Raw genomic sequence first — 21,954 nt, 5'->3', positions numbered from 1 at the left:
GGAGCCATTCTCCAGAACCATCAGAAGCAGGCAGGAAGAGGCAGCTTGGACGTGGCAGACAGCACACTGGACTAGGTATCACAAGCCTAGGGTTCAAAATCATAGCTCCGCCATTCTGCTTTCTACTCTTTCTCCTACACTATTTAGGTGACATTGACTTGCAGCTGCTTGAGCTGTAACATGGACATAGTAGCTACCTCCCAGAGGCATTGTTATTCATTCAACTAAATTTATTTGTTATGTACAATAAATTAGACATTGTGCTAGGAATCAGGTATAGGCATACAAATAACATTAGGACAGGTACCCTGCCCTCAAAAAGATAAGATAAGTAAATGAATAGATACAACATTGTTTTAAGGAATAAACAAGGCAGAGAAACTGGGGCATAAAGATGGCATTACACTGTGGAGAGACAATGTGTGCAGACCTTACGAGCACAGGCTCAGAAATTGAAGCGCTGCTTCACATCCTAGCCCCACCACTTACTAGACATACGTGTGCCCTTACGTAACCCTAGGTGTCTGGGTTTCCTAAGCATTAAAATGGGTACAATAATAGACTCTTCTCTGGGGGAGCATATACAGATTAAAGAGTTAATGTAAAGTGCTTAGAACAACATCTGGCTTAAGTACACAAAACATGTGTTAAGTGCTAAGTAGAGGTTACTTGATTATTATTCACAAGTACTTTCTCTTCTCTCTTGGTTCCAGTATTCTCAACCCTGAGGGCTAAGTCCCGTGGTGATGATGTCACTGAGTTAAGGGACACACAGCAGTAGCTAGAGGTTGGGGTCAGAGGGAAGTGTACAAGTGTAGTCCAACCCCGATAAAAGAGTGTTCATATCCTATAACCCAGTAATCCCACTTCTGGAAATCTATCCTATATAATAATAGGAATGCATAAAATACATGTATAAAAATTGCATTGCATTGTTTAAAAAATATAGCTACTAAAGACCAATAGGAAACTGGATAAATTATAATGTAGGCATACAATATACCATACCCTTATTAAAGAAGAATGAGGTAGGTCTTCATGTACTGACGTGGAAAGGTGTTTGTTAAAAAAAAACAAAAAAAACCCACAATTTATTTGTTTAATTTGCATTCCGTTTTATCCCATTTTGCTTTTTGAAAGCCCACATGTTTGTTAATAAACATAGAAAGAACATTCATACATAAATCATGTGATTAAAAATTAATTTGAAAAATATTTGGAAGCGTGAACCCTAGTGTAAACTGTGAACTTCAGGTGGTAATGATGTGTCAATGTGTGTTCATGATTGTAGCAAATGTCCCACTCAGGTGCTCAATAGCAATAGTGGGAGAGGCTGTGTGGGTGTGGGGACAGGGGGAAGAGGGAACTATCTGTACTTTCTGCTCAATTTTGCCCTGAACCTAAAACTACTATAAAAAAAGATATTTTAATTTTAAAAAATTTTGGAGGATACATACAAACTGTTAACAGTGGTTGCCTCACTGACGGGGAGTGGGATTAAGGGAAACTTGAATATTTTCTTGCAAATGATGCTGTGTTGTTTAATATTTACATCAACAAGGTCATTGCATATTATTTTATAATACAGTATTTAAAAGTTTATACTTATAACAAATCTGGGGGATATATGCTAAACTATTTGTAGTGGTTACTTCTGGGAAGCATGAATGGAGCTGGGATTAAGGCACTATTCATTTTATTTCTGTACAGATTTAATTTGTTATGATTTTTGCCCTTTGGTAATTAAATCAGAGAGAGATTAAAAAGATATGAGCCCAGCCATTACTTCTTTAATCAGCTGCAGGTTAAAAAAACTAGCTCAAAAACTGAAACAAAATTTCACTGTCCCAGATAGCCTGCACCCAGGACCCACTATATAATTTGCAGGGCCCAGTGCAAAATAGAAGTGGGGGTCCCTAGTTTAAAAATCATTAAGAACTTCAAGATGGTGACAGCATCATATGAAACCAATCAGGGCCTTTCTAAGTGTAGAGCCCTAGGAAGCAGCTTTGCCTGGACCCCAGAGCCCACTGCTGGGTTCCTCCTTCAGCACCACAACTTGACAGAGACTCTTCCCAGCGGTTTCACATTGTCTGTCCTATCCTAAACTGTGTGAGGCATAATCATTTCACCTAACAATAACACTGCTTCTGGCTTTGATTGGGTTTTCAAACTTTTCTTCTCCATCCTCCCTCCTTACTTTGTTACAATCTGTGCTTCTTAAATTTGGCAGCAACCCCAGGCACTGTGTTGCTGTGTCACTTCTCAGGCTTGAGCAGCCATTTCTAGACAAGCAGTGACATCCCTGCATTGAGGGCATAAAATGGAGGTGCTGTCAGAACACTGCAGTAGAAGGGGAGGGAGCAAGAGAACGAGTGGCGTCGGGGAGAACCCTCTCCACCACCACTATCCCCCACTCTTCAAAACCATTCCACCGATTTTAGCAAAAACATTTGAATCCTATTTATTGTGTGGCAAGTATTGTGCTAAGTGCCAGGAGTATTAAATTTAGTAAATCCTAACATATTTGCATGCTTCCTGAGCTAAGCACTGTGCAAGCATTTTTGCATGCATTGTCTCATTTAATCCTTATAGCAGCCTATAGTCTCGCTTCTTCCACACATTAATAAATTGGAGGCACAATGATTAAGTGGTACAACAGGGATATGAAGCAGTGTGCAATGCCATGCTGCCTTCCTTAAGAAGCTCACACAAGGCAAAATGTAAACAAACCTGCCTTTCAGTCTCCACATTTTCTCAGACATGCTCAACCAAGTTCACAGAATTACTAAGAACATTTCCAAGACCAGTCTTTTTTACAAAAATGCTGCATTCACCACCTCCCTTTTGGGCCCAAATTTCTAGACACTTAGTTTCCAATGCTTGGTTTAGGTAGAGAAAAACACTAAATTGATTATTCATGATTTTTGAAGACTCAGAGAGCAAAGGGGGTTCACAGAGCCTCCTTTCTTAAAAACAAGTAAACAAACAAACAAATCTTCTGGTGGTTTTCCATTGCCAGCAAAAGAAACTACAAGTTCTTTAGCAGGATTTTTAAGGCCCTACAAAATGACTCCAGTCTCCCCTTCTGATCTCATTTCCCAGCAGTGCTCCATCCCACCCGGCCCATCAAATGCTCTCATTCTATTCACCCAGATAATGCACTTAATGGTGTTTTTTTAAATGCATGTATTGTTTCTTGTGCATGGAACTCTCTTCCTTCCCACATTCTGCTTACCATCCTTCAATACACAATATTAAATGTCACATAGTATCTAACCTGGTTCCTTAAATTCCTAGTTCAATCTTCTGGGCTCCCACAATGTCCGATATTCATGGTTGCTGAGGGAAGGTTTGGGCCCTATGAAAACAATTTAGAGGGCCCTCTCAGGAAAGGTGAAGCAGCATACCACATTTACACGGGGTTTGTATTGATTACAACATAGAACAGACTCTGGATCCCATTCTGGACAGACAGGCCCTAGTGGTTTGTCCCAGCTTTCTTCCCTCTCATTGGCCCTGCTTATGATGGCACTATTATGGTCCTTATCACATGACACTGTAATATTTCTATCTTATTTCTTTAGAGTTCTGTCACCCTCCTACTAGATTATGAGGACAGTACTATGTTATATTCAATATTGTATTTGCATCACCTAGAATAGAGATTGGCCTGAAGTAGGTGCTTAATAAATATTTGTTTAATGACTATATAGACGGTTCCAACCAAATTCTATATTAAAGCCAAGCCAAGGTACTTTCCTGGACATGATGTTCTAATATTTTACTACTTTATCTGTGTGTGTGTGTGTGTGTGTGTGTGAGAGAGAGAGAGAGAGAGAGAGAGAGAGAGAGAGAGAGAGAGAGAGAATATGAATGAATGAGTATATAAATGAAAGGATTTTAAAAATAATGCTGGTGGTGCTGGTTGAAAGTGGAGTTCTAGGGACCTGTCTGTGAGGTGGGTTTTGTAAGGATCTTCCTAGTTCCCTTCAAATCACGATCATTTACAAGGCTAGCATCCTTGAGGCAAGGTTGCGACCTGAGTGAGAAAAGACCAAGGCAGCTAATTTATGTCTCTAAATCCCTAGATTTAGAGGGAGCATATTTAAGAGCTTATCCTCCCTGAAGGAATTTCCCCAAGGCAGATATTTAGACTCAATTTATACTTGGCGCAATAGAGGAAAATGGACATGACACTGATCATCGACTAAATACCACCCCATTGACTGCAGACTACAGGGACAGCAGTTGGATGGACATGTTGGTGACACAAGAAATCTGCAGGGGATGCTGACCTCCAAGGAAGCTCTTTCATGGGTCTTACGCCTAATCACTGTCAGAGGCATGAGGGGTGATTAAGTCTCCAACCAGAGCTGCTCTGCTGAGGGTGCTGAGACGCTCCAGGCTTTGGAAGTGCCTAACCTGTCTGGATCTCAAGGAGGTAGCTAGTATGAGAACAGGTTTGTTAAGCAAAATGCACCTAAAAAAAACAAACAAATCCTGGTATATGTGCATTCATAAAATCAGCCTATAACCACCCTAAACCCCTGACCCTGACACAGGATGTATCGTTGAAGAAAAGCAAGTGAGATTTAGGAATACTGACTGAAATACCTCCTCTGCCCCACTGCTCACAACCCCCAACACACTGATCAGGCTCCGCACTTTCTTCTTCAAGGTCCATGGATGTACATTTTAATCTGCCTTTCACCTATACACAGATGTAGATGCATACAGGACAGGCAATATGCATTGCCCGTCTCCTGGCATCACTCTAGGGACAGAGACTTTGCCTTTGGCTACCATGCATTCCCTTTCATTGACTCCTTCCAGATTAGCCTGTGGATGACCCAGAGTACTGTCTTTTCCTGACTGCTCCCCAACTTTTGGAAAAATACTCTTAAGCCCGGGACAGCACAATCTCTTAGCCCTTAATAATGTAGTAGGAACCATTTTCCTCCTGTCTCCACATTTCCACCTCTGCCCACAGAGAAGGGAACACCCACCAAACCAACATTTCTGTCCTGTGGGGAGTAGCCGAGGGAGGGAGCTCTCACCTTTAGCTCCACTTCCTTATTTACTCTTCCCAGGAAGGAAAAGTTGTTTATCTAATTGGGGAGATTACTATAAATCATACATTAAATGGACTGTGCTTCTTGATTGAACAAATTTAGCATCAGCAGTCACTATTTATTCTTTTCTGACATACCTCACCTCAAATTCTTTCTCTGTTTGGTAATCAACCCAGGACACTTCCCCATCCTCACCAAGGGATAGGTCTGTCATTCATTTTCTTCCCTTGCATTTTGGAGGTTGGAGATCATATTCTCCAGACCAATAATAAACTTGATTCTAAACTTTTATTCTTTAGTCCCTTGCATCTATTCTTAATTTGTAAAGATTTGGAGGGAAAGCAAAGTGATTAACTAATCTGCACCATACTTCTGTCAATAAGCAGCTTTCAAAAGCATTTAAAGTCTAGTCTACATTGCCACACCCTTTTCATGGTCCCAAAACGCACCTTATTTTACCTTCACCTCTACTGAAATTTACACACACATAGAGACACATACAGCCATCTCTGCCTGAGCATGAAAGACCCTGTGGTAGACAGATAGCTGTTCCCTAAAGATGCCCATGTCCTAATTCCTGGAACTTGTGAAAATGTGATGTTACATGACAAAGGGACTTTGCAGATGTGACTGACTTAAACATCCTGAGATAGAGAGATTATTCTGGATTACCCAAGTGGGCCCAATGTAACCACAGGGTCCTTATACATAAAATGGGGAGGCAGGAGAACCAGAGATTTGCCGATGCTGGGCTGCTGGCTTTGAAGATGAAGGAAGGATCCAGGGGCCCAGAAATGCAGGCAGCCTCTAAACGCTGGAAAAAGCAAAGAAAGGGACCATTTCCTCGGGTCTCCAGAAGGAATGCAGCATTGCTTCCACCTTGATTTTAGGCTCCTGAAACCCATTTTGGACTTTTGATTGCTAGAACTGTCAGATAATAAATTTATATTGTTTTAAGCCACGTAGCTTGTGGTAATTTGTTACAGCAGTAATGGGAAACTAATACAGACCTTACAGTCAGCCTGGAACTCAGTGAACAGTCTGCTCCAAGTTACCAAACTATTCCCTTCACCTGCCATTGGCATAAAGTAACAGTAGTGGGTTAGTTAAGTGCACAGGGTTCAATGGCAGGCAGACAGGGGTTCAAATATTGCCTTTTCCATTGTATTCATTAATGAATTCAACAAAGTATTGACTAAGCACCATTGTGTGCTAGACACTCGGAATATAATGGTGACCAAAAAACACTGTTGGATTGAAAAGAAGTCACTTGATTCCTGAGTCTCACTTATCTAAAACATGAATAATAATAATATACTTCTCTCTTGCTTAAGTAGGCAATGCATGTAAAGTACGTATCACAGTTCTCATTAAATAGTAGCTATTATTAAGTCTTCCGTCCTCTTGTTCTAAAAGACTATTTCTACAACCTAGGGGCAACAGCACATGATGTAAAGACTGTGAAACTTCAACAACAAAGACCATCCTACTGATACAAATACGCACACGTCCTTGCTAATAGACGTTGGCTAAGAGAAGGGAACTCTGTATTCCATGGCTTATCATCAAACCCAGAGCCAAGCTCACAGGCTCAAAGGTGTCCAGCTCTGCGATGATTGCATACCTGGTGATGCTATTCTCCCCCCCAAACCCTCTGACATGCAGCATTCACACTGGCTGAGGCTTCCAGTCTTGCAAGACCTTTAGGTGACGCCAGATGACTATTGGAACTGAGATGTGACACATGTGTTCTTGGGTAAGACAGTATCTATGATGCAGGTCAAAAAGATGCGAGAAGTACATCCTCAGGCCTTACTACTCACCTTGGCCCATGATGTTACCTACAGCAACATCTATGGACACAGGATTGACCCAATGATGGAAGCAAGCTGAAGCTGGTGGACTTTCTTGGACTATCAACAACAAATTTGTTTGCTCAGACCTTCTTCTGTACAGAACAGGCTTTACTTATTTTTTAAGTTTGTTTGGTTGCTTTTTTACATTCAATGGTAGCTTTAATCTGGAGGCCCAGGGTACCCTGTTTGGGATTCAGCAATCAAGGAACACAACTCTAGTAACAATAAACTTCTCATCATCCCTGTTCTCTTGTGGATCCAAATTTGGTTCCTAAAAGTTACCTTTTCATATCCTAACCTTCTAGAGTTATACCTTTTGAGTATGACTTCCACAAAACTCTCAATTTCCTGTTTTAATACCAGCACAGACATCCTTTTGTCTCTGATTTCCTTTGGTATCACCATCCTCAGGACTACCTTCTCCCATCCTTCACCTAGCCCACTCCTTTGGAGATAGACCATTCTAGGCAGGGCTGCAGCTGAGCAAGCTCTTAGTCTCACTGAGACATGAGTGGAAGAGCATCGATCTCTGCTCCCTCTCTTTTTTCTGACTGTGAGTAACAAGCTCCAAGTGCTGAGGCAGACAGAGGCTCCTCTCTAATCCACATGCTCATTTTCTGGCTTCCTGGCAATGCACTAGATCTCTTCTATGACCCTTCCCTAGAGGCCCCTAGTCTCTAGCAGTGCTTGACCTGAATATGTTTCTCCAGATTAGGCAATGACCTTCTCAACTGCAAAGTTGACTATCTCTGTGAAAATGACCTTTCAAGTTCATTTCTGAGTTCCTCTGAAAATATTTGTCATTAAAGATCCTTGCTGTTTCTGGGGACATGCTTTCATTTCTAGTTTACTAGAATCAGTGAGGCTGAGGGCAAAGCTTGCTGGAACTGGAAAACTTAAACGAATTACAAGCTATCACTACTCCCCTGCCCTCAGCCCAGGTCCTAAGTAGGTCCTTCTTGTCTAAGCCCCTCCCAGGAAGAGCTCCAAGCCCACCAATTCCAGCACTGCAAGCAATGTTTCCCACTTCTTCCCCACAAAGCTCTCAAATACATAGGTAGCCTGTCATCTTTGAGCTGAGCCAGGTGGCAGAACTGGTGACCCCCCTTCTTTGGCCCTTTCTGACACGAGGATCTCCCCAGTAGAAACTTGAATTTCCCTTTTGATAAGGGGCTTAAACAGCCAGCTACAAAGGATGGGGTATAGAGAAAGCTAGGAGGGAGGGTAATTCAGAAACTCACCTGGCCCATGCAACACTCTTAAAAAAAGAAGGATAAGGTGTATTAGTTTCCTAAGGCATATTCAAATGATGACGTTTTCAGGGGCCAGACTGCACTGCTCTAGCAGCACATTACAGGGATCAGTGATAATCGAAGGAACAGTAAACCAAGTCTCCATTTCCTGACCCTGCCTTAGTGGTTTCTCTGCATCTATGGGCTTTGGAGGGAACTGCAGTCTCTAGGTAGCCTGTCCAGGAGCACACATCTGGGTGCACATGGGCTCGGATTTTCAAGAGACATATGATCTCTGTTTTGGGGCACTGTTAGAGAAGAAATGCATTTATTATGTATCATGGTCCCAGCCCTGACGGCATTCTTTCTGCCCAGCGCTACCACTTCTGGGAGATTTGGTGTAGGAAAAACACGAACTAAAGGATGGAGGGAAAGAACTACATCAGAATCTTTATAGCACACAGACATGTTTCATTTCAGAAAAACCAGTAAGTCTTCACTCTAGTTGTTTATTTCCATCCCATTAAAAATAGGAGATGCAGAGTGTTCTTCTAGGATATGAAGAAAGTCACAGATGGATGGATGGATGGATGAGCGAACACTTGAGCTTCATGGCTACGTGGAGGATTCTAATTCCCCTTCCACTTCATCTTGTTCCCTCCTCCTTCTAGGTCAGAACACATAACATGAGCTACGGAGAGAACTCTGAAAGACATGATGAGCTCCACACCCCCAGAAAGTAAAAGTGCATCTTGAAGGACTCACTTTCCTCATCCAGAGACCTCTGAGCCAAGCTGGCTCTCCTGGGCTGAGATGCAAGGTGAGAATGGAGGATGCTGACCAGAGGGAGCTGCCCCACCCACAGAGACCGCTGATCTCATTTTTTTTCCTAATAAGGATACGCACATACCTCCCAGGACTATCATTGCCATGACAACAGCTGACATTGAGGGTGAGCGGGTTAGTGGAACGGCATGCTTTCTAAATTCTCGAACAACGCCTGAGGCTGCACTCACTCATGAAGTGGAAAAATTCTTGTTGGCAGTTCTCCTAAATGGATTCCAAAAAACTTAAGGATCATGGCTTCTTTCTGGGGAAGAGTCAGAGATGGGAGTTTCCATGGAGGCCCTCCATGGGGAGTTGATTTTGTCACAGGGGTAAGAATCCCTAAGACAAATAAGAGCCCAAACCCCTCTTTAAAACCGGGATACATGAACTGTGTCCATTTTCCACAGAGCAAAGAGATATGACAAACCAGGGCAAAAACAGTCCCCAAGGACACAAAAAGACAGGTACTTAAAAAAAAAAAAAATCTGTATAATAAAGCCTTTCCACAGAGACTACTCAGAACAATTCAGACCTATATTCTGAAGCTGAAGGATAGACTCATACCTTGAAAAATCATAAAAATAGCTACCATTTAGTAAACATGGTTCTCCAGGCTTTGTAATATGTGTGTACTATCTCATTTAATTCTTGCAACAACCTTATAAGGTAGACACTGCTTTTATCTCCATTTTACAGGGAAAGAAACTGGGAATCAGAAAAGCTGCGTAATGGTCCCAGGGATATACACCTGCTGAGTGGCAGAGCTAGAATCCAAAGAGCTGATCTGACCCAAAGCCTGAGCTCTTAGTGATTTCCTCCTTGACATGGGGAAAGGCTTCCTGCTTCTTGCAAGAACCATAGCAGATGCTTCTTTGCATGGTTTCTGAGCCTCCAAAGATAGCAACCTTAGGAATATCTACTCCTGACTCCCTAGACCAGTTCTTAAACTTTAGGGTACACCAGGATCACAGGCAGGGCTGGTTAAAGCACAGATGTCCGGGCCCACCCTGAGAATTTCTGGTTCAGTAGGTATGGTTAGTGCCACTGCTCTGGACACCAGCCTTAGAGGACCACTGCCTAGTCACTCCCCACTAAGGTTCACTAACTAAGCCTCAGCGCCTTAGTTGCCTTACCTACCTAATTAATCTTTCACTGTCCAGTCCCGGATCCCCAGGGGTGTTGCTTGACAAGCTGTAAAGTTATTTTTGGCAGTGCTGTCTGTGTATTTGGGAATTCCCTGAGCTCTTCTGAAAATAGTGAATAGGTCTCACTCCAAAAATAATTTGACTGTTGCCTTCAGTAAGTCCTGAGATCCCATGAAATGTAGAAAGAGGAGCCTGGATGAACCAGTGGAAGATAGCAAAGCAGCCTGGTGTCCTGAAGTCCAGCAGCCTTTTATAACCTCTCAGAATTCCCTCTAGGAACGGGCACAAGAGGGCACTCATTAAAACCTCTTCAGAACATTCATATGGAGCAAGGTAGAGTTGTAAATGTGAAGGACTGGCCCTTTAATGCCCTTCTTCCCAAAACACATTCCTCCATCCGGAGAAGAGGCTGTTAACTGTATGTCCTGCATTTACTATTTAGCTCATTTTCTTTCTCTGCTCAGTCTCACAGGAAGCTGTCAAAAAAGCAAGAAGCTGGTAGTCCAGGTCTGCTTACACAGAAGCGAGGCTGGAGAAAGAGGCCAGTAATCAGGATTAACGGATTTAATGCCTAACTTATTTATCTTGCAGGAAACATCACCTGGTGATGTCCCCATTAATCCCTTCAGAGCATGGCATCTTATCCTAGGCTTTTGTGAGCTGTGAAAATAAATGAAGTTTAGGGACAAAGCAAAGAATTCATCTTCAGAGGAAAAACAACTGCAAGGGACACTTATGAATGAGGATACTGCACAACAGGCCTCTCTTCCTTTATGCCCACGACTGCAGCTATTGTAGGGTTGGTATGAGAAGGTACTGGTTCATGAGAAGGACTCAGACACAAGTGTAAGAAGACTTGGGCACCAAGAGGAAGCCTTTTGGAAGCAACTGCACCTTCATCATGAAGCACTAAGGGAACAGAATCAATGAAAGGCAGGCTCTACTTGGGACTGGAAACAACCAAGTTTTCTGAAGTATTTTCCTTTTCTTTAGGCAGAACTAATAAATCCTCCACTTTTCATCTCTAAGAGGGCAGCTGAGAGATGACTGGACTGTATAGATGTCCAGATGATCCAGAAAACCTTAGAGGGTCTGTATCTGGGCTTAGAAGTAAGGGTTACTGAATCCTGGCCACCAGGTTATCAGCCAAGACCACCTCACAGATCATACAAAAGTATCCCAGCAAAAAAGGAGTAAAATGATCAGACATTTATTAATATTATATGTCAAGCACTATATTCAGCTCTTTCTGCTTTAGTTATCATGGCAACTCGATAAGACAGATGTTATTATTATACCCAATTTACAAATGGTGCAATTGATAAAATATGAATTTAAGCAATTTGCTTAACCCAGCAAGTAAGTTTGGAATTGTAATTCAATTCAGATCTGACTCCAAATCATAATCTTAATCTTTATGCATATTCCCTCCAGTGCAGAACATATTTTGAGTCCTAAAACCTAAAAGTACCAAAAAGACAGAGCAGAAGGCAGAGGAGCATCCCTTTAACTTCCTATCATTGGTACGGAGGTATGTTGAAAAGTATGGTTGGGTCACCCATGGAGTAATTGGCAGATGTAAGCTCTGTCCACCTCAGTCCATAAGGACTGTTGACTCATGAGTCATCAGCGAGGCACAGTCCTGGAGGGAAGGGATTATAGAAGAGGGGTTTAGACAGTAGGAAAGGGGAGCAATGGAGACTCCTTCCCTATCTTTTGTCAAAAAGATGGGTTCCTAACATTCTTTTGAATCTGAAGGAGAGACCTGGGCCAGCTGCAAATGAAATAATCAGTAGACAGTTCCTAGGAATATACACCAATCAGCATCATCAATGAAAGGGAGAATGTATTCAAAGTGAGTTCTTGGCTTACCAGACTGACCTACAAAGCCTCTAGGAGAACAAGAAAAACCCTGACATGAAGGCAGGATAGCAGGGCATGATTTTATGTGGCTGCTTTGATTGGATACTTCTCACCTTTCCAGATGCCTCCCCATCCTGCATGCTTGGCAGTCTAAACCCACTTACTCCTCCATCACTTCGTCACTCCATCATTGGCATTGGGGCTGCAGATTTGTCAATGAACTAATTTATGTTCTTCCCCTTGCCATCTGGCAATATTAGTCCTCTAATGAATTGCTTTAACTTGTGCATTTGTTTTTTGACAAATGTAACTTTTAGTTGAATTATGCAACATTCATAAATAGCAAATGCTGGCTGATTAGAATCAACGAAAGCCCTTAGAGTTGCCAGCAAAAATGGGCCCTTAGCTGCACATGTTACTTGGAGAGCCTAATCATTTGAAAGGCACCTGATTATTTTTGGAAAGTACTTTTTACACACACACACACTTATGTCCTCTGTTATGTATGTGTGTATGTATTTAAATTTGGATGGATTCGTGCAAGCCAGCCATGCTTTGAATATAAGTGCTAGACACACTTGGGTTTGAATCCTACTTCTGCTACTTGAAAACTATATGAACCTGGGTATGTTTCTTAACTTCTCTGTGTCTCTAGTTTCTCATCTATAAAATAGATATAATAAATTCCTTGCAAGATTGTCATGAGGAACAAATGAGATCACACATGTAAGGTGCTTGGCACAGTGGGTATGTCATGGCTCAATAATTCCTAACTATTATCATCATCATAATGTTCTATTCATGGAGGATTATGGTAGACACCATTTTCAGCCTCCACAATCCTTCCTTTCTGAAAACTGCCACAGGGATGAGCCTCCGAAGCTGTATTTTTCGATATGACACTGCTTTAGTGATTGGGCAAGAATAAGAAACTCAGGAAATGTGACTTGAAGCAATTTTTCTGTGCTCACCCAGCCACTGGATTCTTGATTCAACCTGGCAGATTCTTTTTCCTGAAAGTTTGGGTTAGGAATTGGTCTTCTGAACTAAGAAACTGTGAGGCGGTCATGTTGGGCAACATGCATGTCAAGGCAATAAAGAGGTCAGTCTGCAGAATGATGTGGAGTGCGAAGGAAGCAGATCTGACTTTGACTGTCAGAAGTCAAAGAGGGAAATGTTAAAAAAAAAAAGTCAAAGAGGGTGGCGCCTTGGTTCTGATAACTTTCCACTTCCATGAGAAACACCATTCTATCTATCTATCTATCTATCTATCTATCTATCTATCTATCTATCTATCTACCTACCTACCTATCTCCCTTTTGTTCACTACTTTGAGAGGATTTCCATTGTCTTTAACCAAAAGATCTTTGCTAACAGTGTTATCTCTCTGCATGAGGCCACAAAATCTTTTCTGTGAAACTTGGAGAACCTAAGCACTTGAAAGTTACCTAGTTATTTTAGAATATAACTTTACACACACACACACACACACACTTATATTATCTGTTTTGAACTCTTGAAGGACATTAAGTAGAAAATCAAAATAACCACGTATGTAAGGAAGTCATGCATGCAAGGAAAAGAAGAAAGGATAAAAAGAGAGCTGTTAACATTCCTGATCTTACAAAAACAGGTCATCTGATTGTTTTCCTGAGCCCAAGCAAGAAGGGAGAGACCCTGGGTCTTTACCTGGTGTTGCACTGGATACTGTTGGCCACTGCTGATCAGGCCCTCCTGGACCAGCCCGTAGAATGCCAGCCTCCTCCAGGTGCACAGAGCTGAGTAAACACATAGACCCAAACAATGGTCAGACCATAAATGCCTTTCCAGATCTCCTTCCACCCTTAGAAAATGTTTACATCTCTGGAGGAAGGGCTGCAGCTAACACATTCTACTCATGCTTGAACAGAAGCAATTACTGCTGAGCCGTCACCTTGCATAAACTGCAAAAACAGACTCACTGCCTGCTGTACCTTTCAGGCAATAAACATGTTTTATCTTTATGGCAACTTTGGTTTTCATTAATGCTGTGGTATTCATTTAATCTAACTGGAAGCCCATCAGAGGGCTAATGCCATTTTAACATCTCAGTGCTGAAGCAAATGAGGAGAACTTATTCTCAAAAGCCCCAAGTCTCTCTTGCTGGATCTCTTATTTCTGGATCCTCTATAGTAAGGGTATCCAAACTTTTTCAACGTTTTTCACCAAGGGCCATATGCGGTAAAATACACAAACAGCCGGGCCACTCACTCGAGGTAAAGTACGTATTGCCTCATCTGGTTTATTTAAGTAAACTAATATACTTTTGGAATTTGCTGCAGGCCAATTAAAAATGGATTGCGGGCCGCAGTTTGGACACCCCTGCTCTATAGCAAAGGAGAAAACACACAAAAATTATCTGCTGATAACTGTAGTATTATTCTGGTTTGGCTACTCAATTAATTTTAACCTTATTTTTGACCCACCCTACATTTTCTGGGACTAGAGGAAGCTTAACACCACCACGCATGGACTCCAGTTCAGAAGACATCAATTCAGCATGAAATATGGCAGAGAGTGAGACGTAAACTGGGAGACCGTTAGAGGCAAGTAGAGCTAGAACATAAACTACTCAAGGGTGGAGAGAACATCATAGTCATTTGTGTATATCTTATGCTAGCACATATTAGACCCTCAAATATCTATTGGATTAATTAAGGAAGGAAGGAAGAAATGAGACTTTAAGAGTAAATATCATCCAAGGAAACCTTCACCAAAATTAGAGGACTCTAGACATTGGTTCATCTTGCAAATTAAGTTACTAATGTAAAACGTATACTACCATCTGAATGGGGTTATATGAGGAAACAGAGCAGGCAAAATTGAATTATTGTGGGGGAGGGCCATCTATAAGTTCAGTATTCTCTTACTCTTTGGAAATTCAGTCATTAAGCTCTGCCCTATTGCTATTCTTCCCTTCTTGTATACCCTAGAATCTCCTCTTTTTTCCAAATATTAATATGCTTCACATGTTCCTGGATCCCATCAGCAAATTATATGGGTTCAATCAGATTAATTTTGAAGAGTAACTACCCTTGAACCAGCTCAACTCAAAACAGAATTTTCAAAGGAACAGTTACATGATGTTTAAGGCTGGAAAGGCCAAGAAGCCAAGCACATGCATGAAAAAGATGAGTATTATTTAAGTTCACAACTCTAATACCAGTATATAATCAATGTATTACATTTTAAAGAATAAATTACATCTAGCTTCAATTTTTATTTCATTTCTTATCCTACTTAAATCTCGTAGTATCTTATTTAAAACCTGAATTAGGAGCACATTTGTCTTTTTTTTCCCCATTTGAAAATGGGATAAGGAAGTGATATGTTTTAGCACTTTATTTTAAATGTCGCTTTTAAGAGATATCTCATCACTTTGCTACTTTTCAAGTAAAGTACTAATTCAACTGGGAAAGATTTGGTACGGTAAACCACACTTTTTCCTATTGCGTGGCTCTGCCCCAGTAGCTCAGATGTCGGAAAAAGCATAGTTGGTCTCTAACATACATAAAAAATCTTTCTGATGCCTAGTATTCTGTCATCTGCATAAATGTTTCTGGCCTAAAATTATGACCCAGGTTCCTATGTGACATCCCACCAAGTCAACTATGATCTTCAGCTCTTCCCTTGTTACTTCTCATTCAGAAATAGCAGCTGTTATAATGATTTCTGCTCAATTTGTAATGTAATACTTGAAAACATGTTAATTTATTTTAATTGAATGCATTTTTATTGGACTAAAACTAATTTTTCATTTACTCAACACATATTTTGTAAGCTCTCTCTTCAGAACTTGATCTAGGTTTTGTGAAGATCAACTTAAGAGTTGTCCAGCTATTTTGAGGCGCTTAAGTTGGAAGTTTATTTCTTCTTTAAAACTAAATCCTTTGGTGGTAGTGATCATTAATTTCTTAGCCTTCTCCATTTGGTTTCCAAAGACATTCACAAATAATGAATCTTTTATTTGACCCCATGGGATGGATGCTAGATCAGCTCTGGGAATAATGGTAGTTAATCAATTACTGTCAAAGAGGCAAAGTAGAGAAAGCAAAATTATATTTAATCTGAGTCTTAGAGTAATGCTATTACTCTAGGTTAATTTAAAGTAAGCTAGATTTGGTCTCCAGATATTTAATAAAGGCCCTTCACGTGACTCATCCTCTGAAGAGCCCATGCCATTGATGGCCATATGATAACAACAAGATGGAAGATATAAGGAGACTCTAATAGGGGTGAACATGAACAAGAATAATTGTAATTATACTGGTTGATAGGCTATAACAGTCAAAGTTTGACAGAAAACCAAGGTAGACAACACATACATATACACAATGTACTCAAGTCCAAAAGCATCAGTATTAATTATAATTTTTAAGGGAGGGACAGAAATTATAGATAGAGAAGAGATGAAGGAACTTAGAATTACTTCCTTATAGAAATTCTGATTGAGAAAGTACATAGCAGCCTGTCTCTGTGATTTTAAAGGACTCTTATTTGGCAGCACTTGATAAGCATTTGGCACTGACCACTTCCAATGTTTCAAGGAATAGACACAGGGACAAAAATAATTGCATTCCCTTGGCAAAGTGTCTAAAGCTTCTTAGTTTTGACAGCTGCTTCCGGCCTACAGAAACATAGCTTATCTGAGCCATACAAAGTTCAAGATACTTCTGAGTGAAGGAAGGAGAGAAATACATACCTGTGCATTCCTGCTCTCAGGGAGGCAGAGTAACGCCAGTCAGGGTTGGGCTGTCGTGGCTGCAAAATCACAAAGGGAGTTTTTGTTACTATGGCCAAACAATGAGCTCCCAGTGATGATGTTAATTGATTACTTGTTTCTTAAGTATTTCCATGCATTTTAAAAAAGTATTCAAGGAGCCATTTTATGTGCAACTCTAATAAATTACACTTAGTTTCAATTTTTATTTCATTTCTTATCCTATTGAAATCTTACAATATCTTAATTAAAACCTGAATAGGAGCACATTCGTCCTTTTTTTCTTATTTGAAAATGGGATAAGGAAGTGACATGTTTTAGTATTTTAATTTAAATGTCGTTTTAAAAGTACATCTCATCACTTTGGTACTTTTCAAGTAAAGCACTAATTCAACTGGGAAAGGGTTGATATGGTAAACCATACATATTGCACTTCAGAACACTAAATTAGCTTATCAGCACCCTTGCACAAGCAAAATATCATGGAAAACCAAATTTAATGATGCTGTGAGGACCAGCTTGGGCTTCGCCTTGCCCCAAACAGGTCTATGTTCTGAAAGCAGCACTGGGGAAGGGCTGTCTGTTTTGAGACAGGAAAAGCTTTCATTGTTTTTGCCCTCACATGCCCTAAGGGACATCCCAATTTGGTATTCTAGCTATAACAAGGCACACAGCTATACGAGTTCTGCTGGTCTGGCTGGACTGCAGAAGACTGCAATCTGCTGCTGTCTTTGCAGACTGCAGCATGTTTGACCCAGGATGGATGTGCCCAGTCATAATGCCAGCAACTGATAACCATCTCTTCTGCTGATTGAAGAGGAATGAATGCTACAGAGAAGAAAACAAAGCACGATGGAGTTTGACCTTGTTTTGCTACATAATCCTCTTCATAAAATTGTATTTGTTCTTTGCTCTTCTGAGTGCTTTGCCTCCTCACTCAGTTATTGTTCACTAAGCTCTGATTGCTTCATAGGGAATAGCTGATACCCAAAAGGAACCTGACTCACTCTGCACCACATATGTGTTGAAAAGATCCGTTACAGTCAAGCTAAAGTGGAGGGAACAAAGAGGAAACTATGGGCACCTAAAGATTGCTTGGGGAGTTATGTGCTGAGTAGAAGCTACTCAGGAATCAATGGGGACAAAAATCAATGACCATCACTATCGTGTATCAAGTAGCAAAAATTTTATTATGAAAAACCTGTGATAGATGTTCCTCTTGATGTGTTTTCATGGGCAGAGATTAAAGTGGTCCTGTCACAAAAAAGCTGAGGTCTATTTGAGTGGAAAGATGAGGAAACAGCTTGTGTTCTATATTTCCCTCTGGATTATAACTATCATATTGGGCAGACACAAAGCAACCATAATACCAATAAACTATTTCAAAAGTCAATAATTCTTATTCTTATAGTTCATTCATGGGATGCACAATATTTCATAAACACGCTTCTTCATATCATCCAAAGAAGAAGTGATCAGCACCTCTCCAGACAGACTCTGGAACGGCTAAATGGTATTTAAAGACTTAGCCAAAGTCAAGGCCCACAAAAAGTTACAACTCTAGGATACTTTCCTTCAAATGTCCCCATACACTAACTGCCCTCTTTGGTCCCCTTCCACTCTGTTGGCAAGATCTGAATATTCAAGTTGTTCCATCCTTGGTTTTTAAATTCACAAAATACTATGGATATTCCATATAAAGTAGCATAAAACTACAAACAAAATGAATGGGTTCCCATTTTCTACCAGTTGTGTTAGAGGGAACAGAAGAGAACATATTTGCAAATCATTTTGTAAACGTGAAAATATGACTGAAATACTTTTTATAAATCATATCATCACCATCTCTCCCCTTCCCATTAGCAGCAGTAGTTTCAGCTTGTCAGCTGAAGAACCTTCCTTCAAGAAAGACGTTGACATCTGTTGAGTCAATGTTGCCAATTTTTCAATGATTGGGTAACATTCATGATGAAAATTGCTGCAACTTGATCTTTGGAATGAAATCATCAACCTCATTTTGCTGAATGGTACAGTTCTGGCAGGACTGACCAGGAAATTCAGTTCATTACGTAAACTCACTTCCTCAGTAACATTTAACTTATCATGCTTCTATTTTCTAGAATAGTCCATCAGCAATAAGATGCTTCTGAGATTCATTTGCCAGAATCATAGTTATGAGACATCTTATGGCAATAAGATCAGGCACGGGAAAGGTAAAGAAGAAAGTAATTAATGTTTTAAGTATCCACACAACACTTTATATATTGTACTGCATTTATCCTAACACGTTCTTTGTCAGACTATAAATTCTATAAAAGGGATATCTGTTTTATTCATAAAACATATGTATATCCTCAGATATTCACAATACATAGCTATGTCCTCAGAGCCTAGCAGGGTTCAGGTTATTGGTAGGTTTTTATAATGTTTTTGAATAAATGAACTATCATGCAAGGGCAACATTACTGTACTTAAATTGTAAAAATGAGAAATATGAGCTTTAGAGAGATTAAGTTACTTGCCTGATTGGTGGACTTGAGTGATAGTCATGTTTCCCTAATGTGAAAGTCTGTGTTTTAAATAAATTTACGTGGAATGACATATATTTTTCTTTTTTCCTTTTGAGTTTCCCAGATAGTGCTTTATTTTTAAATGATACAAAATTAAAAATAATAAAATGTACATGGGTTTCATCCAAAATTTGATTAAACTTGGAAAAATGCAAGTTGAAAGGCTGACTTCTGATACACCCGACACAATGGAGACTTACCCAATACTTGGAAGATACATCCCAGTACTATGCTTAATTTCTATTGGTGAAAAGCCCCAGAATGTTCTGTTGTTACAGTAGTAACTATTAGTAGAATAATAGCTACTAAACTCCAGATGTGGAGAAAGTGAATTACATAGTGCATATGGGTGATGCAGTATTACTGAAGAACAAGAACCCATTTAAGTTTCTATCAAAATTATTGCAAAGATTTAATATATTCTGTAACATTTTATTAATTATACCATAGAATATTTGAGGTGATTCACCTCTTCCAAGACAGATTTAACATAAAATAGGTTAAGAAAACCCTACGCTATTCATACACTCATAGGACTACTCAGAAAATAATACACTACCATGTTGAAGCTATCAATAAATGGCCCCCTGAGACATGCGACGAGGTGGAGCAGCTCCTTTTCCTTCCTAATAGGACTCTATTAAGGATGTATCCGCTGTTGGTTTTTCACAATGATATTCTGTGAACATTGATATAAACGATGACAGGCAGAATCCTAAGATGGCCCCCAAATCCCCTACACCCTAGTATATATGCCCTGGATAATCTCCAAGACTGCACATGATGGCTCTTCCTCCATGATTAGGTAAATTGGATTTAAGAAAGGGAGATCAACCAGGTGGGATCAACCTAATCACATGAGCCCTTTAAATCTGGGTCTCGAGATTAGAGATAGATATCAGATTTGAAGCATGAGAGGAATTTCACATGAGAGAAGATCCTCCACTGTTACCTCTGAAGATGCAGGAAGCCATGGAGCAAGGACCTGAGAGCAACCTCCAGGAACAGAGGGTGACCTCCAGCCAACAGTAAGAAAGAAAATGGGGATCTTAGCCCTCAAGGAACTGAATTCTGCCAACTACCTGAATAAGCTTGAAAGCAGATTCTTCCCCAAAGCCTCCAGCAGAGAACTCAGAGCAGTTGCCATGTTGATTTCAGCCTTGTAAAAACCTGAGCAGAAAATCCAGTCATATCATACAGGACTCTGAGATAATAAATGAGTGTTGTTTTTAACCACTAATTGGTGGTAATTTGTTACAAACCAATAGAAAATGAATATATAAACTGTTGGTTATTAAAGCAAAAAGGAACATAACATTTAAAATAATCATTGTTATGTTACCTATTAGTCTTCAAGTAAAGCAAATTGAAAAGATGATAAATCTGAGAATTCTAGGTTAAATATTTCCCTCTGAAATCATTTACAACCCCTAATCCACAGAGCATGAAATTAAAATAAATATGACTTTAAAACATACCTAACAGGTTTTAGTACAACAGAAAATGCTAGGTTTGCTTAATTCTGGATGCACAGCCTGCTAACACAGCAGTTACTCTCTCACTCACAGTTTCACTTCCCTGGAGCCCAGAGTTCTGACCCTGCAAGTCCAGAAAGGAACTGATGTTGCTTATGTGCCAAGGAACTAACATTTCTCTTCCCTTTTTGCAATGTCAGATCATTCTTTGCATTTCTCAAGTTCAAATTCTTGAAAGAAGAAAATTTGTATAATATTTAGGCTAGCAGATTTAAAACACTGCTAAGGAATTCTCTTGACCTTTGATTTTCGAAATCATGATTAAAGATTATAATGCTCAAATATTATGATATGAATAAGCTAAATTTATATTCACATGATAATACACACAGGAATACTGAGCCTAGTGAAGTCCTACAAAAGTCAGATTCAAAGACACCTTCAGTCCCCATTAAATTTAGCTAAACTTCTGGGCTTGGTGATGGCAATTCTTCCTCAAACATTTGCAGACGAACATCATCCTAACCTCTCATTGAGAGCAAACATTGGTGGCCAATCAAGGCAAGTATCCAGAACTGACTCTGCTCTTCTGTCAAGCAAACAGCATGCCAATAGACAATTTATAATATGCCAGGCTGTGTCCCTGCAGAGTGTTCTGAGGTAGACCAGATGCCCATATGACGGCTCACTCCTGGGTCAGAGGAAAGGGTAGGCCAATGACATTCAAGCTACAGTAAACAGATTTCTTCATCAGTCAGAATATGTACAAGATAAAGAGACAGAGAAGAGCTCTGCCATAATTCCATCTGGTTCAGCAGATCTGTAGAAAAAGGGAGGAAGGAGGTAATTTAAAGAAATGATTATATTACCAGACCAAAGAAAATAAACCTTTTCTCAGAAGAACAGTCCTAGGACCAATATGGAAATGGCAAAACAAACAGCCCCACCCATTCAAAAGTGTCTATCAGAGGGTGAAACAGTAGAATAAAAGTTCACAGACACAATTTTTTTGCCTATTCTGGCCATTGTGCACTTTTTGTAAATTTACCACCATGTCTCTTTACATGAAGTGTAAATTCTAATCCAGGACAGAGTCATCAGGGAGAAAAGTCAGTCCTGGGGAAAACAAATTAAATGCCACTTAAAGAGAA

The 21,954-nt window shown here is 40.1% G+C and overlaps 1 protein-coding gene across 10 annotated transcripts in view; it reads right to left on the bottom strand.

Annotated features, from left to right (window-relative positions):
* The window catches only part of LOC109451776 (protocadherin alpha-C2), a 134,126-nt gene that overhangs the window by 13,794 nt on the left and 98,378 nt on the right, over nucleotides 1–21,954 (bottom strand). For 9 of the 10 annotated variants that reach the window (XM_074313659.1, XM_074313656.1, XM_019740257.2 and 6 more), the window contains exons 2-3: nucleotides 16,741–16,799; nucleotides 13,689–13,777 (exon numbers count right to left, since the gene is read on the bottom strand). In XM_074313659.1, the coding sequence (XP_074169760.1) occupies nucleotides 13,689–13,777; nucleotides 16,741–16,799 (148 nt within the window). Of the gene's footprint in view, nucleotides 1–3,281; nucleotides 3,362–13,688; nucleotides 13,778–16,740; nucleotides 16,800–21,954 lie in introns of those variants that run through there. The other variant, XM_074313660.1, reaches the window with a different exon arrangement.

The sequence above is a fragment of the Rhinolophus sinicus genome, linkage group LG10 (assembly GCF_036562045.2).
Source record: "Rhinolophus sinicus isolate RSC01 linkage group LG10, ASM3656204v1, whole genome shotgun sequence".
Lineage (NCBI taxonomy): Eukaryota > Metazoa > Chordata > Mammalia > Chiroptera > Rhinolophidae > Rhinolophus > Rhinolophus sinicus.
This window is presented reverse-complemented; position numbering and strand designations above follow the sequence as displayed.